The following is a 19,527-nucleotide window of genomic DNA, read 5'->3' as shown; positions in this document are numbered from 1 at the left end:
ATGCATCTGTGGGTGCCTCAGCTGCCAGGACCCACACCCTCCGTGGCCCTTGTATTCCTCTGGTGCCCACAGGCTGCCCTGGAAGGAGGAAACTGCAGAAGCATGGCTGAGAAGGGCTGCCACCTGCTGGTCGCCCTGGGAACTGCAGGCAGGTGGCCCGTGGGGACCCGACACCTGGTCTCCTGGGTCAGACGCCCCGGGAAGGATCCTTCTCTCTGGGACAAAGAAAGCAGAGTCCCTTGTCACCCCTGTGCCCCCCAAGGACCGCCCCAGGGTACAGCTACAGGGGTCTGATAGCCTTCTTGACACCCTGAGCTCCTCTGCAGTCAGACCCAGTCATCAGAATAAATCAGAATGTTTTTGAAAGCATAATAGTAAATAATTGGAATCCAAAGGCAACCAGTTATCAAAATGGCAGTTGTAATATATGTGCTCAGTGAAATAACATCCAGCGGCAAGTCTAATAACAACTGTAATTCTGAAGGCATGATCAGCATAAATGTCGTTTTGAGAGATTCACAATTGGAATGTGATGTGAACGCATTTGTGATTGTTACTGATGGCAAAGCCCCAGAAACTGCTGACAACAGTTTCGGTCCTATATTTATGACCTTGATTTGATTAAAGGTTTCTAACAGCAGAGATGTCATTTCTCCCATCCAAGCTCGTGAATTCTCTCCATAGGTCCTTTGGGAATCAGGCACCCTCAGGTTAAGAGCCCCAGACCCAGATCCTGCCTGGTGGTCCCAGCTCCTCCTCAGCCCCTTAGCCAGGCTCCAGCACAGCTGTGGCCCCTGCCGTACCTTCCAGAGCCTGGCTGCCTCCCTCCCACCCTCTGATCCCCGCCCCCAACACAGAACAAGACATCATCCTCAGAAGACAGCCATGGGCTTCCCGCTCTGATGATGAACAAGACCTCATCTGAACTTGATCACATCTGTAGAGACTCTGTTTCCACAGAAGGGCCCATTCACCAATTCAGGGTGGATATAAATTTCAGGAGAGTCACTTCCCAATACTTTGGCCACTTGATGCCAAGAGCCGACTCACTGGAAAACACCCTGATGCTGGGAAAGATTGAGGGCAGGAGGAGAAGGGGGCGACAGAGGATGAGATGGTTGGGTGGCATCACTGAGGCAATGGACGTGAGTTTGAGCAAGGTTTGGGAGATGGTGAAGGATAGGGAAGCCTGGCATGCTACAGTCCATGAGGTTGCAAAGAGTCAGACACAACTTAGCGACTGAACAATAACAACAGCTAGTCAACCCAGAATAGATGAATTCATCGACCTTGCCTTGGATCTTCCTAGACACCCGGGCATGTCTGGGGTGATAGGCTTCTTCAAGGAAAACGTGGCTCTTAACAGGTACCAGCAAAAATACATTCAGTTGCTTCTGCTCCTGACATCCTGTGGTCATTAGAACCCGAAGCCTCTCATTAGCCATGGCGAAGTCCCTCCTAGAAGTGTAGGCTGCTGGGAATAGCTGCCCAGCCCTTTTGCCATCTGGGGCTGGGATGTAGGTGTAGGGTGAACTAATATAGAACCCTGACAGTTCTCAGACAGAGGAGAAACATCATAAGACATCCCTTATACGTAGCATCTAAAAAGAAACAATACAAATGAACTTACAAAACAGAAACAGACCCACCGACTTAGAGAACGAACTTGCAGTTGCCAGGCGGAGGGGTGGTTAGGGAGTTTGGGATGGACACGTGCACACTGCTACATTTAAAATGGATAACCAACAAGGACCCACTGTATAGCACATGGAACCCTGCTCAGTGTTATGTGGCAGCTTGGATGGGAGGCGAGTTTGGGGGAGAGTGGATACATGTGTATATATATATGGCTATGCTATTCACGTAAAACTATCACAACATTGTTAATTGGCTATATCCAGGTGCTTATTCGCTCATTTGTATCCGACTCTTTGAAACCCTAAGGACCGTAGCCCACTAAGCTAAAAGTCCATGGGACTTTTCAGGGAGGAATACTGGAGTGGGTTGCCATTTCCTCCTCCAGGGGATCTTCCCAACCCAAGGATCTAACGCGCATCTCCTGTTTCTTGCGTTGCAAGGGGATTCTTTACCGCTGAGCCATCAGGGAAGCCAGGCAGCACTAGTGATAAAGAACTCGGCTGCCAATGCAGGAGACGTAAGAGACATGGGTTCAATCCCTGGGTGGGCAAGAGCCCCTGGCATGTACGGCAACTCATTCCGGTGTTCTGGCCTGGAGAATCACATGCACGGAGGAGCCTGGTGGGCTACAGTTCAAAGGGTTGCAAAGAGTCGGACACAACTGAACGACTAAGCATGCAAACTGAATCTCTTTTCTCAAACCTAAGTCCTAGTGTTTGAACAAAGTTCAAGAGGCCCTGCTGGAGACAGGAAGCTCTCACACTTGAGGGTGCAATGGGGCTGCCCGCTCCTCGGAGCTGTTTCGGGTGTGGCATGGGGCCCAGGGATCAGTATTTCCAAGTTCCCAGGTGCGGCCTACATCCCACCCTGACCAAGAGTCACCCCCAGAGTCTCAGACTTCAGAGTCACCTGGGGGCGCCTGGACCCACCTCCAGGGGACCCTCAGGAGCCCGATCGTCTGTGAGGCAGCCTAAGCGGCAGTTTGAGAACCACTGGTCCAAACCGAGACCGGAGCCCGGGACAGCGGCTCCATCCCGTGCACCTGCCAGAGAATGTTTTGGGGAAGTCCTGCTACATCCAAGAACCTCTCCTGCTGCCTGCAAGGCGCAAACGTCCAGGCATGGGAAAGAAAGAGACTCAGCCACCCGCTCAAGGCTTGGCTATCATCAGAGCACACAAGCTTTATTCAGCAACAACGGCAGTATTTATGAGTATGAGCTGTACAACGGTGGGGATGCTGTCTTCAGCACAGAGTCTGAGAGCAAACAATTATGGTGACAGAGCTCGGCCTCCGCGGCCCTGCTCCCTCCCCAGACAGGCCCAGGTTGCTCCCCACTCCTGCACGGTGGATGGGGTCCCGACCATGGGCTCCCTCTGTACCCACACTCTCTGCACCTGACCTGCCTCCCCCAGGCCACTGGGCCAAAGGGAGAGGGGTGGACTGGTCCCCCACCCTGGGCTCCATCCAGTCCTCTTCCCTCTCAAGGCCACCCTGGGAGCAGTTAAGGGGGCAAGAACTCTGTCCCCCGCACAGGGTACCCAAGTTTCCCCCCAGCCTGACTCTTTTGCCACAGAGCCTCTTCCTCAATGCAAGTTGACAGGGACTCAATAAAAGAAAGTGCTGTCTACGAAGCACTTCACACTCACAAAGCATTAGCCCTGCCCCCCACCCGACCCCCAGCAAGCAGACGGGGAACAGGGTTTCCTCAGAAGGGGACCCAGGAGCCCCTGGGACAGCACACAAAGGCAGGAGCCAGGCCCCCGAGCTGTCGGGGCCACGTGGGAAAGGTCAGGTTTCCTTTTAGCTCTGATCGAGGGGACATCTCAGCAAGCAACTAACTGAGAGAGGGGAAGTCGTCTGAAACATCTGGGTGACGTCATGCGTGCTTGTCCCTGTATGTAAGATCTTTCGTGATGTAGCCTTAAATTAACCATTTGTGAGCTTCCTCCTAGCCCTCTGACCTGGGCAGGGCTGCCTGGGGGAGGGAAGTGTGAACCCCAGATGGATGGCAAATGTGCCAAATAGGGGAGAAATCTGTGAGGGGCAGCGGGCACACCTAGGGGAGAACACGGACCACGTCCAGTGTCGGAGTCCCGCTTGGGGGCCTCCTCAAAGGCAAGGGGTGGGGCAGGGCTGACCGAAAGGGGCTTCCGGCCGCATGGATGGATGGATTGCTGGGAGGTGGGACTGAGCGGGGCTTGTGGAGGCGGCTAGATTGTACAGATGGATGACCGGTCAGGGCGGATGGCCCCGCACTCATGGCGTGCACCAGCCTGCCCCCGACACTGCCCAAAATTCCTGGTCAGCAGTCAGTTAACACTGAAACTGGGTTGGGGGTGGGCGGCGCTCAGACCGTGTAAGTTTTGACAGACTTGTAGAGGGGAGGCAGCAGCCCATGGTTCTCGCGGACGACCTCCAGGTACTCAGACTGCGTCTCCAGTAAGAAGGGCCCACAGCACATCTGGCAGCAGCACCGGACTCCAGTGGGCGGCTCCGGGTTCTTGTCAGACATGGGGGAAAAGTCAAAATCAGCCACCTATGGTGAATAAAACCCCACGGGTCAATCACCCTCCCGCCCACCTGCAGCCCCGTGAGGTGGCCTTACGAGCTCAGCAGCCTGGCTGGGCAGCCTCTTACAAGCTCAGCTGCCTGGTTGCTGCACGCACAGAAACACCTTCGGACACTACATGGGGCTTCCCTGTGCCCTTGGCTTTTCTGCTTTCTGGGTTTCCCCTGCTTTTGGCTGCCCTCTCCTTTACCAGTTTGTGGGCATGGCGGGCAGGCCAAGGGCAAGCAGAGTAGGAGGTAAGTGACATCAGAAGCAACCAAGTTTATCAACGGGGCCCCAGTTACAGATGCTTCATGGGTACTTCAGCCCCAGCCCTGGGGTCTTGCTCTGACATCCAGAGCACCTCCTAGACCCCCTGGTCTCCCCCTCGCCCTCTCTGCAGATCCTCTCCTGTCAAGGCCAGGAGTCCAGCCCCCCCACCCCACCAAGCACCCACCTCCACCATGTCCTTCTGGTGAGCAGCATTCCTCAGGGTCATGTACATGATGAAGGCCAGCATCATGGTGATGAGCGTGGCACACGGGAAAGCAAAGACAGCCGGCTGGATGCCTAGGAGGAAGAGGGGGTTGAGCCATGAGCCTGGGCAGTCAGTGCTGAATACCAGCTCTCAGGGTACAGCTCGGGGGAGAGAACAGAGCCCACCAGAGCCGTTTCCCTCTTTGTGTACATGCGTCCCAGTCAGGCAACTCCAGTAGGCAAATCCAGGATTTCACAAAACCCAAGGTAGGGTCTGTTGGGGTTTTAAAGCGGTACTTGATAGTAACTTTCAAAGGGTGCAACTGAATTTCCCACCAGAGCGTGGGCTGGACTCATAGCAACTTGCTTCTAAACAGCGGCAGAGGACAGAGGGGTGACGTACAACTTCCAAGCCTAGACCATGAAAGACCCAGCAGCTTCCTCCTTTCTCTCTGGGGTGACTTGTGTTGGGGAAGGAGGCCAGGGCATGAGGACACCCAAGCATCCCTGTGACCTCCAGCAGCTCTGGGCCTGCTCACTTAGATCCTATTGCGGAGAAGCCACAGGGCAGAGCAAGAAGAGCCCAGCGGGTCCTGGGTTCAAATCTCAGCTCTGCCCAGGTGACCTGACAGTCATGCTGACCCACGAGGTGGCCGTGGAGATGCAACCAGGTGAGGCAGGTGCAAGGCAGCTGATCAGCAAGTGTGGGTTCCTTCTCACCCTTCTCCCACTCTCCTCCTGGTAGAGAACCACCACACACCAAAAGGATCTGTCTCTGAGGAAAGGCAGCATGGATTACCTGCAGTGCCAGCTTTCCACACAGGATGCAGGGGATCCCAGGCGCTCAGTGCCCAGGAGGTGCGGGGGAGTCAGGGCCCAAGGCCCCCAGGGATGCCCGCAGGTCAGAGTCTACCTGGCACACAGGGTCAGCCAGGGCCCAGGGCAGAGCATGGAGTCGGCTCAAGGAGTAGGGACTGGGAGACTGAAGGGGGTGGTAACACATCTGGTGCATTGATAGAGTCAACCTTGGGGAAAGTGCAGCTGGCGGGGGGGGGTCCTCTTTAATACTACACAGGGTGGGACCTGGCTGAGCATCTGAAAGACCATCCCTAGGGCCTGGGATGATCCTTTCTCCTCTACAGAAGAAAGCCCTCTTCTGGGGGAGGACATTTCCAGAGGACCCCCTGGAAGTGAAGGGGAGAACCTGGTGCTGTCATCAGTCAATCCCACGGCTGCAAGCCAGCAGCTGGACTATTTGACTGTTTGGAGAAGAGTATGCCCGGGGGGAAGGCTGGGCACCCATGTGAATGGGAAAGACTGCACTGCACACTTTCTGAGTTGCCTGCACTCCCTGGGAGACTTCTGACAGCCCAGTGAGGCCAGCACAGTCGCCATCGGAGATGCTTGTTTTGGTGAAAGCAAAAACACTGAGACGCAGGTGATGGGGCGGGTGTGACGCCAGTGAAGGATGGAGGGCTCGTGCTGGGGACAAGGGAGGCAGAGGTCACGTGTGGGAGGGACGCTGCCCACTGGCAGCGCTGGTGGCAACACGAGAGCTGAAGTTGGGACGATCCCAGGGCACAACGGTATGGATGGCACTGGCCCAAATGGTGGGTGCCGGGGCTGGGAGCAGGGGCATTGACAGCGGTGCTGGCGGTGGCTGGGGTGGTTGCTACGGCAGCGCTGACTCTGGCTCGTGAAGACGTTACGGCTAGTGGTGCTGGTGTTGAGAGTGGTGTTGCTGGGACTGAAGGCGGCTGGTGTGGGGGGGCTAGAGCAGTGGCCGATGGCACTAGAGTTTGGTGGTGGTGCTGTGGGTGGTCGGCAACGGTGCTGACTGGGGCCGGCAGGGTTACCGATGATTCTAGTAATAGTGGGATTGGCTGCTGACGGCCATTGGTGGACCGAGGGTGACTGGCGATGGTGGCAGGATTGACTGATTTCTGCTGGGAGCAGAGGCAAAGTGTCACTTACTGGAGGGCCACACCTGGATCTTGTGGTACTGGTGCGTCTTGCTGATGACGTTCTCAGCCTGGATGCTGAAGCAGTAGTCCCCGGGATCCCGGAAGATGTGGGTCAGGTTGTAAGCCGTGCTGTCCACGGACACCGGGTGGCATTCCCCTTCCTCCAGCGGGAGGCACTCGGGCTTAAGACGCCAGCACACGTTCAGAGGGGGGCTGCAGGGAAATGGGGGGGATGTTTTTTCAGCTTGCCAAAGGGTGTGAGCACAGACCAAGTCCAAGAAAGGTCAGGCAGTCGTGAACTTCAGTGTTCTTTCCAGGTGCCCAGGCCTCCAGGAACATGGTAGTACATTAGAGATGGCCCGAGACTGCAAGGGGAGGCCAGGGCAGTGACACATACAGGGACATGCACAGACTGCTGGGCGAGGCAGAATGCATGCTCCAGTGATGCCCTTGGTGTGTCAAGGGGACAGAGAAGCACGCTCTCAATGAGGAAGTCAGGGAAGGCTTTCTGGAGGAGGTGGCATTTGAGTAGGGTCTGAAAGGATAAGTGGGCTTTCTATAGGTTTGAAGGGGTGAGGGCCTTCCCACATTGCAGACAGCCCCACAAGGCCCGTGTTCCCTCCCCTGGACCCTGAGAATGGAGTCATGCTGTGACTCTCCCATGGCCCAGTGAAGGGTGGGCTCGTCACTCCATGTGTTCCCTAACTTGGGTCCCCTCAGGGATGAAATCCAGTTGTCACGTATGGATGTGACAGTTGGACTATAAAGAAAGTTGAGCACTGAAGAACTGATGCTTTTCAACTGTGGTGCTGGAGAAGACTCTTGAGAGTCCCTTGGACTGCAAGGAGATCCAAGCAGTCCATCCTAAAGGAAATCAGTCCTGAACATTCACTGGAAGGACTGACGCTGAAGCTGAAACTCAATACTTTGGCCACCTGATGGAAAGAATTGACTCATCTGAAGAGACCCTGATGCTGGGAAAGATTGAGGGCAGGAGGAGAAATGGACAACAGAGGATGAGATGGTTGGATGGCATCACTGACTCGATGGACATAAGTTTGAGCAAGCTCTGGGAGTTGGTGATGGACAGGGAAGCCTGGGGTGCTGTAGTCCATGGGGTTGCAGAGTCGGACACAACTGAACGACTGAACTGAACTGAAACAAAGTCAGGAGCCTCTCAGCGGGAGTGTGGACAGGACCACAGATCAGGCACAGTGTGCTCCAGGCTTCACTCACCTCCCCAGGAAGTTCAAGGTCACTACCATCTTTTGGAAGGTCTGAATTAGGTTGGGCCCGAAGACTTGGATGCCTCGAAGGGTTTCTGAAAAGCAAAGAAGACGACCTCGTTATACCTGGTGGCTGACGACAGCTGTCTCGGGGTTCCCGGGGTTCCTGGGCTGTGCAACCACCACCCTGTCCACTTGGCCCCCCGGAAGGGCAGGTCACAGGTCACATCCAGAGTCCTGCTTCCCCATCAGCAGCAGATGCTGGAGCTGCTTAGACTGAGACCGCTGGGGGAAGCCAGAAGGACTCTGGTAAGCAGGACCTGGGGCTGGCTTAGGATAACCACCTCCCTCCCCACCATCTGGGCTGTGTGTGGGGCAGGGGACCAGCATCCTGTTAGCATGACTGAGAAATCGGCTGCAGCTGCCCCAGTGCCCCGTCTTGACAAAGCCAGGAGCGGCGGGTCTGGAGGCTCCCTCCCGGTGCAGCCGACTGGGGCCGTCCCATTCCCGACAGGACAATGTAGCCGGAAAGAGAGAGTGATGGGGATGCACCCTATCACGGCACAGTGTCTGCACTCTGCCACTCGGTGCCCCCAACCTCCTCTGTGGCCTTCAGGGCCCTCTTAGAAGTGGGCAATGACAGACCCTCACAGGGCTGCCAAGGGAGCTGAAGAGAGGCTGTGCAAGCCACTCTGATCTGTGTGTGCTCCAGCCCTGGAAGGAGTGGTACCCAGGGCTCCTTGACGAGCCAAACACTCAACCCACACCAACCCCTCGAGACTCACCTTGCAGCTTCAGCGAGGCAGAGAAGTCACCCGTCTTCTGCAGAATGCCCTTCCCGGCGTCCAGCGTGACCTGCTCCCACCCTGCCACCACCTTGACCTTCACAGTGAAGGATCCAATGATGGAATAGTTATAATAGACGGTACCATCTCTGGTCACCATCTGGGTGCTGTACGGTGTTGGGGAGGGGAGAGATGACAGAAGTGATCCACGTGACTTTTTAGGATCAGCGGTTGGGTGTACAGTGACACATTCAGACCAATGTCATTTTGCAAGCAAAAATGTCACCTCAGCAGCAGTCCCCAGGGCCAGCCAGGCCATGAGGTCAGCTGACCTACATGGGTGGAGTGGCTGCTGGTCATCTTTGGACTTGTAAGTTACAGGTAGAAAAACTCTTAGCAACAGGCGCCTGTTACCTGCCAGGAAGTGCTCTGCAACCCCATCCAGACCAAGGAAAGACCGTGTGTTAGATAGAGATGATCTGGGAAGGGGAGAAATATGAACTTTGGAGTTAAGACAAATCTGGCTTTGAATCTCAGCTCCAAATTTCCTATCTACATAACTCTCAGCCTTACTTTTCTCATCTGTAGAACAGGAAGAATCATACCTCCATCTTAAGTTATGACTTTTTCCTCTACAATTACCTGAATCACTTTGAAAGGAACTTGAGTAACAATAAAGAAAATATTTTTGTTGGTTTGTTGATGCTTTTTATATATGAAGTTTATATACCTTCCAAATATTTTCTTCCAGTTTAACCATTATCTTTTGGCTCAACTTGCTTCTTTCATTTCAAATTTTAAATCTGATGATGCCAAACTTAGCATTTTTTTTTCCTTTACAGTTTCTACCTTTTATTTGTATTCTTAGAAATGCCTTCTCCACTGCCAAACTATTCAATTGCAGGGGATCATCGCCTACATTCCAATCTAGTCCTCATTTATTATGTTTACTGTTTACTATTTTAAATCTGTAAATTTGGAACAAGTTTTGTTAGGGATTAGACTGGCTCACACTGGTCCCCAGGGACCCCGAGTTTGGCATAGAGCAGGTGTGCAAGGCATGTTCGGAGTGAGAGTGAGCAGGTGAAGATAGCAGAGTACAGAGCACTCCACACAGGCCAGAACTCTGGGCCATCAAAGGGGGTCAGAACATACCCGTCTCCGAAGTCCCAGCTGTAGAGGAACGAGGCGTTCTTGAAGAAGTTGCTGGGGTCGTGGAGGAGGAAGGAGACTTTAAGGACTGTCTTGGTGAGGTAGGAGCTGGGCCAGGGCAGGGAGGTGTTCTGGGTGACCACAAGGTTCCCCACGAGGAACTCTGGGAGGGAGAAACCATGGGAGGGTGAGTCCCCCGCCCCCAAGGTGGAGGAGGGCAGAGCCATGTGCCAGCTGGCAGGGCAGCCTCTCCCCCACCCGACCTCCTGACTGTCACCGTTGTGGTAACAAGAGGGGACCCTGCAGGTCTCCGAACACAGAGGCATACACCCCCGTCCTAGGCACTGCCCCAGGCCAGTGGATGCTGGTGAAGACTCACTTCCTGTCTTAACACGTACAGTTCGCTCCTGTACCCCTTTCACCAGGACCCTGAACTTTCTGGCGCCAAAGATGCCCAGGACCAGAAGGAAATGCGCAGGCTTTTAAATCAATTCTTGGGAAATACTTCAAAGTACTAGATGAGCCTAGAAAAAAACGAGCATTTCTACTGACCACATGTGTTGTTGTTTAATCACTAAGTCGTGTCTGACACTTTGCGACCCCATGGACTGTAGCCCGCCAGGCTCCTCTGTCCGTGGGATTCTCCAGGCAAGAATCCTGGAGTGGGTTGCCATTTCCTTCTCCTGGGGATCTTCCCAACCCAGGGATGGAACCACATCTCAGGCACTGCAGGTGGATTCCTTACCACTGAGCCACCTGGGAAGCCCATTGCCAAGTACACATGTGTACATATTTAAGGTATACATACATTAAACAGTTGATCAAATTGGTCATAGAATTTCATTTTGATCTTTAAAAATTTACAAGCATGAATACTCTCTCAGGCTAAAACACACTCTTTGTAAAGATCATTATTATTACAAATTATATCAGTATTCTTACAGTTGCATACTTAGCTTGTTGCTATTTTCCTCTGTTATTATAGAAACTGTGATGAACACTTTCGTGCATAAACCATTACCCAAATGGAGGTTTATTACCTGAAGATAAGTTCTTTAATAGATTGTAGGGATTTCCCTGGGGCGTCTTCCCTGGTAGCTCAGCTGGTAAAGTATCTGCCTGCAATGCAGGAGATGCCGGTTTGATTCCTGGGTCAGGAAGATCCCCTGGAGAAGGGATAGGCAACCCACTCCAATATTCTTGGGCTTCCCTGGTGGCTCAGACAGTAAAGAATCCGCCTGCAGTGTGGGAGACCTGGGTTTGATCCCTGGGTCGGGAAGATCCCCTGGAGGAGGGCACGGCAACTGACTCCAGTATTCTTGCCTGGAGAATCCCATGGACAGAAGAGCCTGGCAGACTACAGTCCATGGGGTTGCAAAGGAATGATTCAACACAGCATAGCACAGGGACTTCCCTGGTGGTCCAGTGGCTTAGACTCCACACTTCCAAGGTAGGGAGCCTGGGAACTAGATTCCACATGCTACAATTAAGAGCTCCCATGCTGGAACTAAAGATCCTGCATGCAGATAAGACCCAGTGCAGCCAAATAAATAAGAAGAAAAAATTGATTGTAAACTCCAAGAAAGCAGGGAGTTCTTGGAAATAGAGAGAACGGAGGGAGGGTGTGAGGGAGGAAGAAGGGAAAAAAGAGAAGGGTAGGGTAGGGGGGATAGGGAAAGAGAGAAAGAGAAAGAAGGATCGGAAGACTAAAATAACTTACAGCCATTGATACATTTGGATCATCTCCTCTCCCAAGGCCTGTATTAGTTGACACCCCAGTAGCAAATATGCACTTTGTGTCCATTTCAGCACAGCCCTGCCAGCAGTGGGTATTACCATCTTCTGATCCTTTGTTAACTCAACTGACAGCAACTGAAAACCATGGGTCTAATCTGCCCATGTGTGATGGTTGTGATGCCTGTGCCAGGCTGGTTGTTTTCTCTGCCCCAAGAGCCTGAAGGCAAATCAGCGAGGAGGGAAGGTCCTCACCTGTGATGGGGAGGACGAGGAGGCTCCTGGCCACAGGCTGGCACATCCCACAGTCGGCGGCGGTGACCCAGACGGAGATCGGGAAGTCCCCGGGCACGCTCCCCACGACGCGGATGGTGGAGCTGAAAGCCTCGTCCGCCTTCCCCGTGAGCAGCAGCGGGGTGTGGATCCAGTGGAAGCGGTAGAGGTGGGTGCTGGTGGGCAGGGCCAGGCTGCCGTTGTCATCGGCCACCAGGCTGGCCATGATGGTCACCTCTGCCCCCGTGGTGGCAGGGCCATCGGTGGTGAGCTGAAGTTCATACAGGCCTAGGAACCCAGAAACAAAGGCTGTGTTTCAGGAGAGGGCATGGCCAGGAGCCGCACTGCCCCACGCTGCGTGGGCATCTATTCATCTCATGGGTGGAGAAACTGAGTCAGGTCAAGGGACAAGCCCAAGGATTATACGATTAGCACATTGCCAAGTGGAGACTTGAACCCAGGCCCAGCTGACTCCAAACCCACACTCTTTCCACTGTCTCAATTTATTTTCTTTTTTCATGCCAGCCACGCAGGGCCTTACAGAGCATGAGTCTGCTGACCTGGCCAGGTTTCTCAGCTACAAAAATGACTATCAGTTCATGTCACAGGAGGAAACACTGCAGCTGCTGCCCAGAAAGGCGCCCTCCCGCATCACCCACTCTTTGGGCCTGAGCTTTACATGTGAAACAAAATTCCAAGTTGAAACACAGAGCTGAATCTGGATCCCCTTAGAGGCCTCATGCCTTGGCAGGGCAGAACAAGCCTCGGGAGGAAGGGTCACTGTGATCCAAGACTGGGCCCTTCTCTTTGGTCTCAGTCTGCAAATCCACAAACTGAGAGCTTCTAGATCTGAGCCACCCGATACGGTTGGTTCCACTGCCACGTGGGGCTCCTGAAGCTTCAGTCAAAAGGAAACAAACTTCAAACCCACTCTCTTGGTCGCACTGGCCATGTTCCAAGGGCTCAACGGCCGCATGTGGCCAAGGGTCACGAGAGAGGACACTGTGGATACAGATCTTTGTTATCACAGAAAGGCTCCATGGGACCACACTTTCTCAGGGACCTCCAGGGTCTTGGCCGGGGTCAGCACGGGAGCGCTCTGATTCCAGCTGGGCCCGCTCCTTGAGGAACTTGAACTGACATATTGGGCATACAGCTCTTACAGGGAACCTGGAAATTAAGACTTGCAGGTTGCAAGCAGAGAACAGGGCCTGGGGACTTCCCTGGTGGTCCAGTGGCTAAGACTCTGCACTCCCAATGCAGGGGGCCTGGGTTCAATCCCTGGTCAGGGAACTAGATCCCTCATGTCATAACTGAGAAAAAAAAAAAAAAAAGACTCCTCATGCTGCAACTGAAAAAAAGATCCTGCATGCTGCAACAAAGAAGAAAGATCCCATGTGCCTCAAGGAAGACCTGGCATGGCCAAATAATATAAATAAATAATTTTCTAAAATAAACAAATACTTTTTCAAAAGAGAGAGAGAGAACAGGGCCTTGTGGACATGGAATGGAGACCATGTAAGAGGCCTTTTAAATAATACTCCCCACCCGACCAAGACCATTCAGTCTTACACTGAATGTAAGACTAATTATAATCTGAAAATACAGAAAGGTATAAAATTTTTTTAAAAAAGAAAACTTTTAAAATAATCAGCAACGGTCTCTCTTACTATATTTGGACAATTTTCTGCTATTTTTTCAAATGATGCTTACTCTGAGATTATTCCACTGTTGTTGCTGGTTTTGCATATCAAGCATCTTCCTAAGTTATTATGCTTCACCTGCTTTAGATAACTGAAGATTTTTATCATACTCACGGGTAAGATTTTAAAAATCAGGTTTATTTCCATCATAAAAGTTAAGACAGGGACTTCCCTGGAATCTTCAGTGGTTAAGATCCCATGCTCCCAATGCAGGGGGCATGGGTTCGATCTCTGGCTGGGGAACTAAAATCTCGCATGCCACACAGCACAGCGTGGCCACACACACGAAAAGTAATACATGCACATGAAGAATATTAGAAGTGTCCTATTACCCTACCCCCCCCAAAAAACAACAGCTGCTAACAGATTAAGGTCCTCTGGCTCTTTTTCATGCACCAAAGTTCCAACTTCGTCAGCATCACCCTCTGCACACAACTCTGCGTGATTTTTTTTCCACATGACACATCAAAAGGATGTCCGCGGGGGTCCTAACGTGAACTTCAGTGGTTGCAAGATAATCCCTTAAGCAGGTGTATCTGAATTCCCAGAACTCTTCCCTCTCATCAATAACACTACTGCGTGTTTCGGTAACTCTTTTCCTGCAGTTTGGGTTTTCCTCTTCAGGTGCGATGTCTGAAGGGCTTGCGAGGTTAGAGACTGTCCAGCCTGTGGCAGGGCACACCTGGGCAGATGAGGTGATACAGAAGGAAGGGAGGAGGGACCACAACACCCACCCCCATCATTTCAGCCCCTCCCACCTCTCCCTTTCCCAGGCATAGGCACCCCCTCCCTTGACTTCTGGTACCTCCTAAATGCTGATGGAACCCAGGAACAGTGACTTCAATTCTACTAAGCAGTAATGTAGTAGCTACTAACCACATGCCATTATGTTTAATCACTTAAATGTAATTAATACTAAAAAATTCAGTCCCTCCATTGCACCAGAGCCACATTTCAAGCACTCAAGAGCCATAGCTCTCCCGGACAGCACAGATGGAAAATATATCCTTCATCATCCAAAGTCTGTAGGCCAGGGATGCAGCAGCAGTCCCCAGGCTTTTTGGCACCTGGGGCCAGTTTCGTGGAAGATACTTCTCCCACTGAGCTGGGTAGGGAGCGGGGTAGGGATGTTTTCAGGATGATTCAAGAGTATCACGTTTATTGTGCACTTCATTTCTCTCATTACTACATCAGCTCCACTTCAGATCATCAGGCATTAATCCCAGAGGCTGGGGTCCCCGGCTCTAGACCCCCTGGCTTTCTCCCCTCCCAAACCTACCATTCTCAGTACCTGTCATTCTCTGTCTGGTTAGAGGGTCCCTGGGCCCCTGCCACTCTCGCTGCTCCTCTCCATCACTACGAACACTTGTGTGTGTGTGTGTCCTCAGTCGCTCAGTTGTGTCTGACTCTTTGCGACCCCATGGACTGTAGCCTGCCAGGCTCCTCTGTCCATGGGATTATCTAGGCAAGAATACTGGTGTGGGTTGCCATTTCCTCCTCCAGGGGATCTTCCCAACCCAGGGATCGAGCCCATGTCTCTTGTGTCTCCTGCACTGGCAGGCGATTCTTTACCACTAGCGCCATCCTGGGGAGCCCCCATCCAGTAGATGACTGCTCCATCCTACCCGCTGACCCTTGGCCTCCAGTTCTGCCCTACTCTCAGCCACCCCAGCAAGCAGCTTCCCGCACAGTTCATCTGATCACGGGCTGGCCTCCTGGTAGAGGGAATCCACATTCATGTCTTGGCACATCCATGCTGTAGCTTTAACACTTGCTCTGTCCTTCATAGCCTCAAGGCCTTTGCACATGCTGTCCCCACTGCTCTTCTTCACCTAGCTGTCTGTGGATATAACTTCTTCCAGGAAGCCCTCCCTGACTCCTACCCCCCTGCCCCGCACCCTCATCTCTTCAGCACTCTTCCAACAGCTTGGCACATAGCTCACCCTGGGTTGGGATAGACATTTCCTCATTTCCCCTAACTGCACTGCAAGCTCCCTGAGGGCAGGACAGGGGTCATCCCCATCTCCTCCTAGCCTAGTCAAGCACTCGGCACCAAGTAGGGGTTGGACACTGTGCTGTGGAGTGGCACCTGGAGAGAAGGGTGTGGCAGGGGTACCAGCCCACCTGGTGCTGCCCTAGGAAACTCTTCATCCAGGTGCTGCAGACTGAGCCCCTTCCTTGGGCCCCACCCCACAGCTCTGAGGGGACCCAGAAGTATAGGACGTGCCCCCTGCCCTTGTGGGGTTCACGAGAGACCTGTTGATTCAGCCAAACTGGAAGGTGACTGAGTGGGTCCTCAGCTGGATCCCATTCACCCTGCGACACCATGTCGCCTGCCCCTACTAGGGACTCTGTCTCCAGCCTTTTGGTCACTCATGTTACATATCGGTTCCGAATCCCTTTCCTTGATGCCATATTTTGAATTATAAAGTCATCTGAGCTAGCATTGCAAAAGGGACCAGCAGTGTCTTAATCTCAAAGAGAGAATTCCAGACAGAAGTCTCTCCAAGAAAACACAGTGTATGGCTGAGTCCCTTTGCTGTCCACCTGAAATTATCACCATGTTATTAATCTGCTATGCTACTGCTGCTGCTAAGTCACTTCAGTTGTGTCCGACTCTGTGTGACCCCATAGACGGCCACCCACCAGGCTCCCTCGTCCCTGGGATTCTCCAGGCAAGAACACTGGAGTGGGTTGCCATTTCCTTCTCCAGTGCATGAAGGTGAAAAGTGAAAGTGAAGTCACTCAGTCGTGTCCGACTCTTCTCGACCCCGTGGACTGCAGCCTACCAGGCTCCTCTGTCCATGGGATTTTCCAGGCAAGAGTACTAGAGTGGGGTGCCATTGCCTTCTCCAATTAATCTGCTATACTCCAACATAAAATAAAAGCTAAAAAAAAAAAAAAAACTTTCAAAGATTCTTTAAATTGAAAAAAAAAAAACAAACAAACAGTGTAGATTTTACACTGGGGAACCTGAATCCCCAAGGGCTCCCAGGGGATAACGCTACTGCCTGGGGTCAGAGAAAATCTGCATTGCCCCAGGCTAAGTCCCTCTGGCTGGGGGACAGCCTCTGGCGGTGGTGGGGGGCCAGCCTTTGGCCAGGCTGCTGCAGAAGGAGGTGCTGAGATGAGAGGCCATTTCCACCCTTCCCCCTCTTGCTCTTGCCCACCGTCTCCCCCCCTACAAGGAGAGGCGCGTGGGCCAGAGCAAGGCTGGCAGGTGGCAGGGACATTCGGCTGCATGCTAATGGCCAGCCAGCATCTGCAGCAAGATGGGCGCATGTCAGCACGATGATGAGGACGAGACGACGCGGATCGGTTGCCAGGGGAATGGAATAGGGGGGCAGCCGTCTCAGCTGGGCGGAGGGACGGGGTGGGGGAGGGCAGGGGATGTGGCTACAGCAAACGCAGCTACAGCAGCAGTGGCCCAGCTCCTGGGAGCCGTCCCCTGCACCACCTATCCAAACGCTGAGACTCCAAGGGTACTTTGTGTTTTTGTTTTTTAAAGCAGGTATTTCACAGCCCCTGGGTGATGCTGCCCCTCGTCTTCAGGGTCTCAGAATTGTCCAGAATCTGAAATGCGCCATGAAGTCTTTGCCACCTGTGGCTGAAGGGACCAAGCCCGGGTCGGGTAACCTACCCGTCGAAATCCATGTTTCCTGTTCTGGAGTCCAGGTGCCCTGGCCTTGGAGTATAGAGCAGCCCAGGCCAGGCTTGAGGGACCCCACAGGCACCCCAGTGGCCCAGAGCTGAGAGGGCCACAGCAAGATGTGAAGTGGCAAGAGCCACGAAGCTTGACCCATGGAAAAATGCCCACCAGCAGGCTCCCTTGGATTCCACCTGGAGCATGTACATACTCCCTGACCACACAGCCTGCAGGGGCCCTAGAACCTTCTAGAAAAGGGTTACATGGGCCTTTGCACCTTGCACATGTTGTCAGCCCAAAACACTTCCCAAAGTACCTCTGAAGTGTGAACAACACAACCTGGAATTAATGAATGGTCCAGGACACCGACTTCTGACTTTAACCCTTGGTACAGGAAGCGTGCCTGAGTCTGACTCAGACCTGGGGAGGCTGCAAAAGGGCTTCTGAATCTTTCTCTCCTGTGGGTTTTCCCCAACCGCATCTCAGTTGTTTCGACTGTATCATGGGTGCAGTAGGCCAGGCTGGGAACTACATATGATTTCCAAAGAATTAATCCCCTCCTACTTTTTTTTTTTCCGGCAATTTAGGCCACATTGATCATTTCTGGACATCTGTAAACCTAACAGACAAGAGACCTCATTTCTATGTGAATATCCAGGGAGAAGCAGATTATCCTGACCAAGCACAAAATTCTCTTAACATTCACTCCTAAGATGCAGGGTTTTTACTTTCCCTTGTGGCTTTCATTTCACAAGTTAGGATTCCATCTCTTCTTCTCTCTACCATTCTTTGAAGGTGGGATGGGGCATGATGAACATATTGGATAATACTGAATAGCTGCATTCAATAATCTTGAACGCACCCAATAGCTGCCAACAGTCTACTCCAAACTCTCCAACCTGGGTCCGCTTTATTTTGTCGCCAAAATGGCCCAGAAAAGTGGGGTGCTGGCCTTCGGGCGGTGAGGAGGTGGGGATGCTAGAAGCACAGCCCCGGGGGACACGGAGTGGTACCCAGCGGATTCAGCTCGGGGTCCATTTTGGAAACCATTCCCAGAGAGGAAATGGCAGGCTGGCTTCCCGGGCTCTGAAAATCGCATCCCTCCGCCCCCAACCACCACCCCGAAGCCGACAGGAGCTGGGTGGCACGCCTCTCCCAATAAGGCAACATTGGAGGCAATCTGGCCGCACTCCTTGGGGTCTGTGGCGTGACGACCGACCCCAGCATCCCCGGTGCCCCTGCAGCATCCTCCCCCACCTCCAGCGGCTTGGAGGCTCCCAGGCTCCGGGATGGAGGCCCCGGCCACCACGCCGTTCTTAGGGCAGGGCCGATCTGGAGGGCCTGCAGAAGCGAGGGGCGCGGGGAGCCCCCCAAGTGCCGGCGACTTCAGGGGACAGGGGTGAAGGGACAGGCCTGTCGGGCCGTGGTCCCCTCCACAGTGCGCGGCCTCGGGAGAGGAGGGAGGTGAGCACAGGGCGCAGGGCGCCACCTCCGCAGCCCCGGCTCCCGGCGAGGCCGCCGGCTCCAGACCGCCCCGAGGCCCCCGGCGCGCGGCCGACCGGGGAGGGCGGCCGGCCGATCCGCGCGGCGCCTTACCTGCGGCCACCCTAGCCGGGGCCAAGGGCAGGAGGCAGGCTAGCCAGAGGATGCGGCCGAGGCGCGGCCAGAGCGCCGGGGCCATGGCGGCGCCAGGAGCCGCTGGAACGCCGAGGGGACGCGGCTGGACTAGACTGCGGCGGCGGCCGCCCGTGGGGCGCGCGGCGAGGGCGGTGCGGGGAGGTGCGGGCGCGGCGCAGGCTCGTCCTCGCCTCGGATCGCGGAGTCTCTGCGCGTCGCCGCCGCCCACGGCCCGCCGCGCCGACCCCGGCCCACGTCAGCCGCGTTGCGCCCCCTCCCCGGCCCCCGCTGCACCCTGCCTCTCTCGGCGATCCTCCCGGCTCCCCCCGGGCCCCAGCTCCTCCAATCTGCGCCCCCTCCTCCCTCCCGTCGCCGCGCCCCTCCTCTCCTCTCGATCCCTTCCCTCCCCTCCCCGGTGCCCGCTCCTCCAGTCGGCGCCCCCTCCCCTCCAAGCGTCCGTGCCCGCGCCCGGCGACTCTGACTCAGCGTCCCCAGAGGCGCGCGCGACGCTGCGAAACCTCTAGAAGGGCCCTTTGGGCTCTTTCTCCAGGCGCCTTCGCTCATGACGCACACGGCTTGGAGATGCTGCCCTCCGTTCAAGAAACGCTGAGGAGCCACCGTGTGCCCGGAGCTGGGCGGTGGACCTGAGAACTGTGTCCCTCCAGAGAGAAGGACCCGAGCACAGGGGCCCAGGCGCAGGCGTTGGCACTGATGCCCTTCCTCTGGTTACCCTCTCTGCACCTGCTGCAAAATGAGGCTTATG

At 54.2% G+C, this 19,527-nt stretch overlaps 1 protein-coding gene and 1 non-coding gene across 3 annotated transcripts; one reads left to right on the top strand and one right to left on the bottom strand.

Annotated features, from left to right (window-relative positions):
- Nucleotides 1-2,787: 2,787 nt before the first annotated feature.
- Nucleotides 2,788-19,064, bottom strand: TMEM130 (transmembrane protein 130). Of its 2 annotated transcripts, none has more exons than XM_061402170.1 (8): nucleotides 18,744-19,064; nucleotides 11,781-12,086; nucleotides 9,795-9,954; nucleotides 8,640-8,806; nucleotides 7,865-7,949; nucleotides 6,639-6,841; nucleotides 4,645-4,757; nucleotides 2,788-4,139 (listed from the first exon to the last, which is right to left on the bottom strand). In XM_061402170.1, the coding sequence occupies exons 1-8, from the start codon at nucleotides 18,826-18,828 to the stop codon at nucleotides 3,987-3,989; spliced, it is 1,272 nt and encodes a 423-aa protein (XP_061258154.1). In that variant the 5' UTR covers nucleotides 18,829-19,064; the 3' UTR covers nucleotides 2,788-3,986. The 2 variants fall into 2 exon arrangements, with proteins under 2 accessions (XP_061258154.1, XP_061258153.1); XM_061402169.1 differs by having other exon boundaries at nucleotides 2,788-4,175; nucleotides 18,744-18,912.
- Nucleotides 13,019-13,091, top strand: TRNAG-CCC (transfer RNA glycine (anticodon CCC)). Its single transcript has one exon. It is a non-coding gene; the product is annotated as a tRNA-Gly (tRNA).
- Nucleotides 19,065-19,527: the final 463 nt, after the last annotated feature.

The sequence above is a fragment of the Bos javanicus genome, chromosome 25 (genome assembly GCF_032452875.1).
Source record: "Bos javanicus breed banteng chromosome 25, ARS-OSU_banteng_1.0, whole genome shotgun sequence".
Lineage (NCBI taxonomy): Eukaryota > Metazoa > Chordata > Mammalia > Artiodactyla > Bovidae > Bos > Bos javanicus.
Note: the sequence above shows the minus strand (reverse complement) of the source record. Positions and strands in the feature narration are given on the sequence as shown.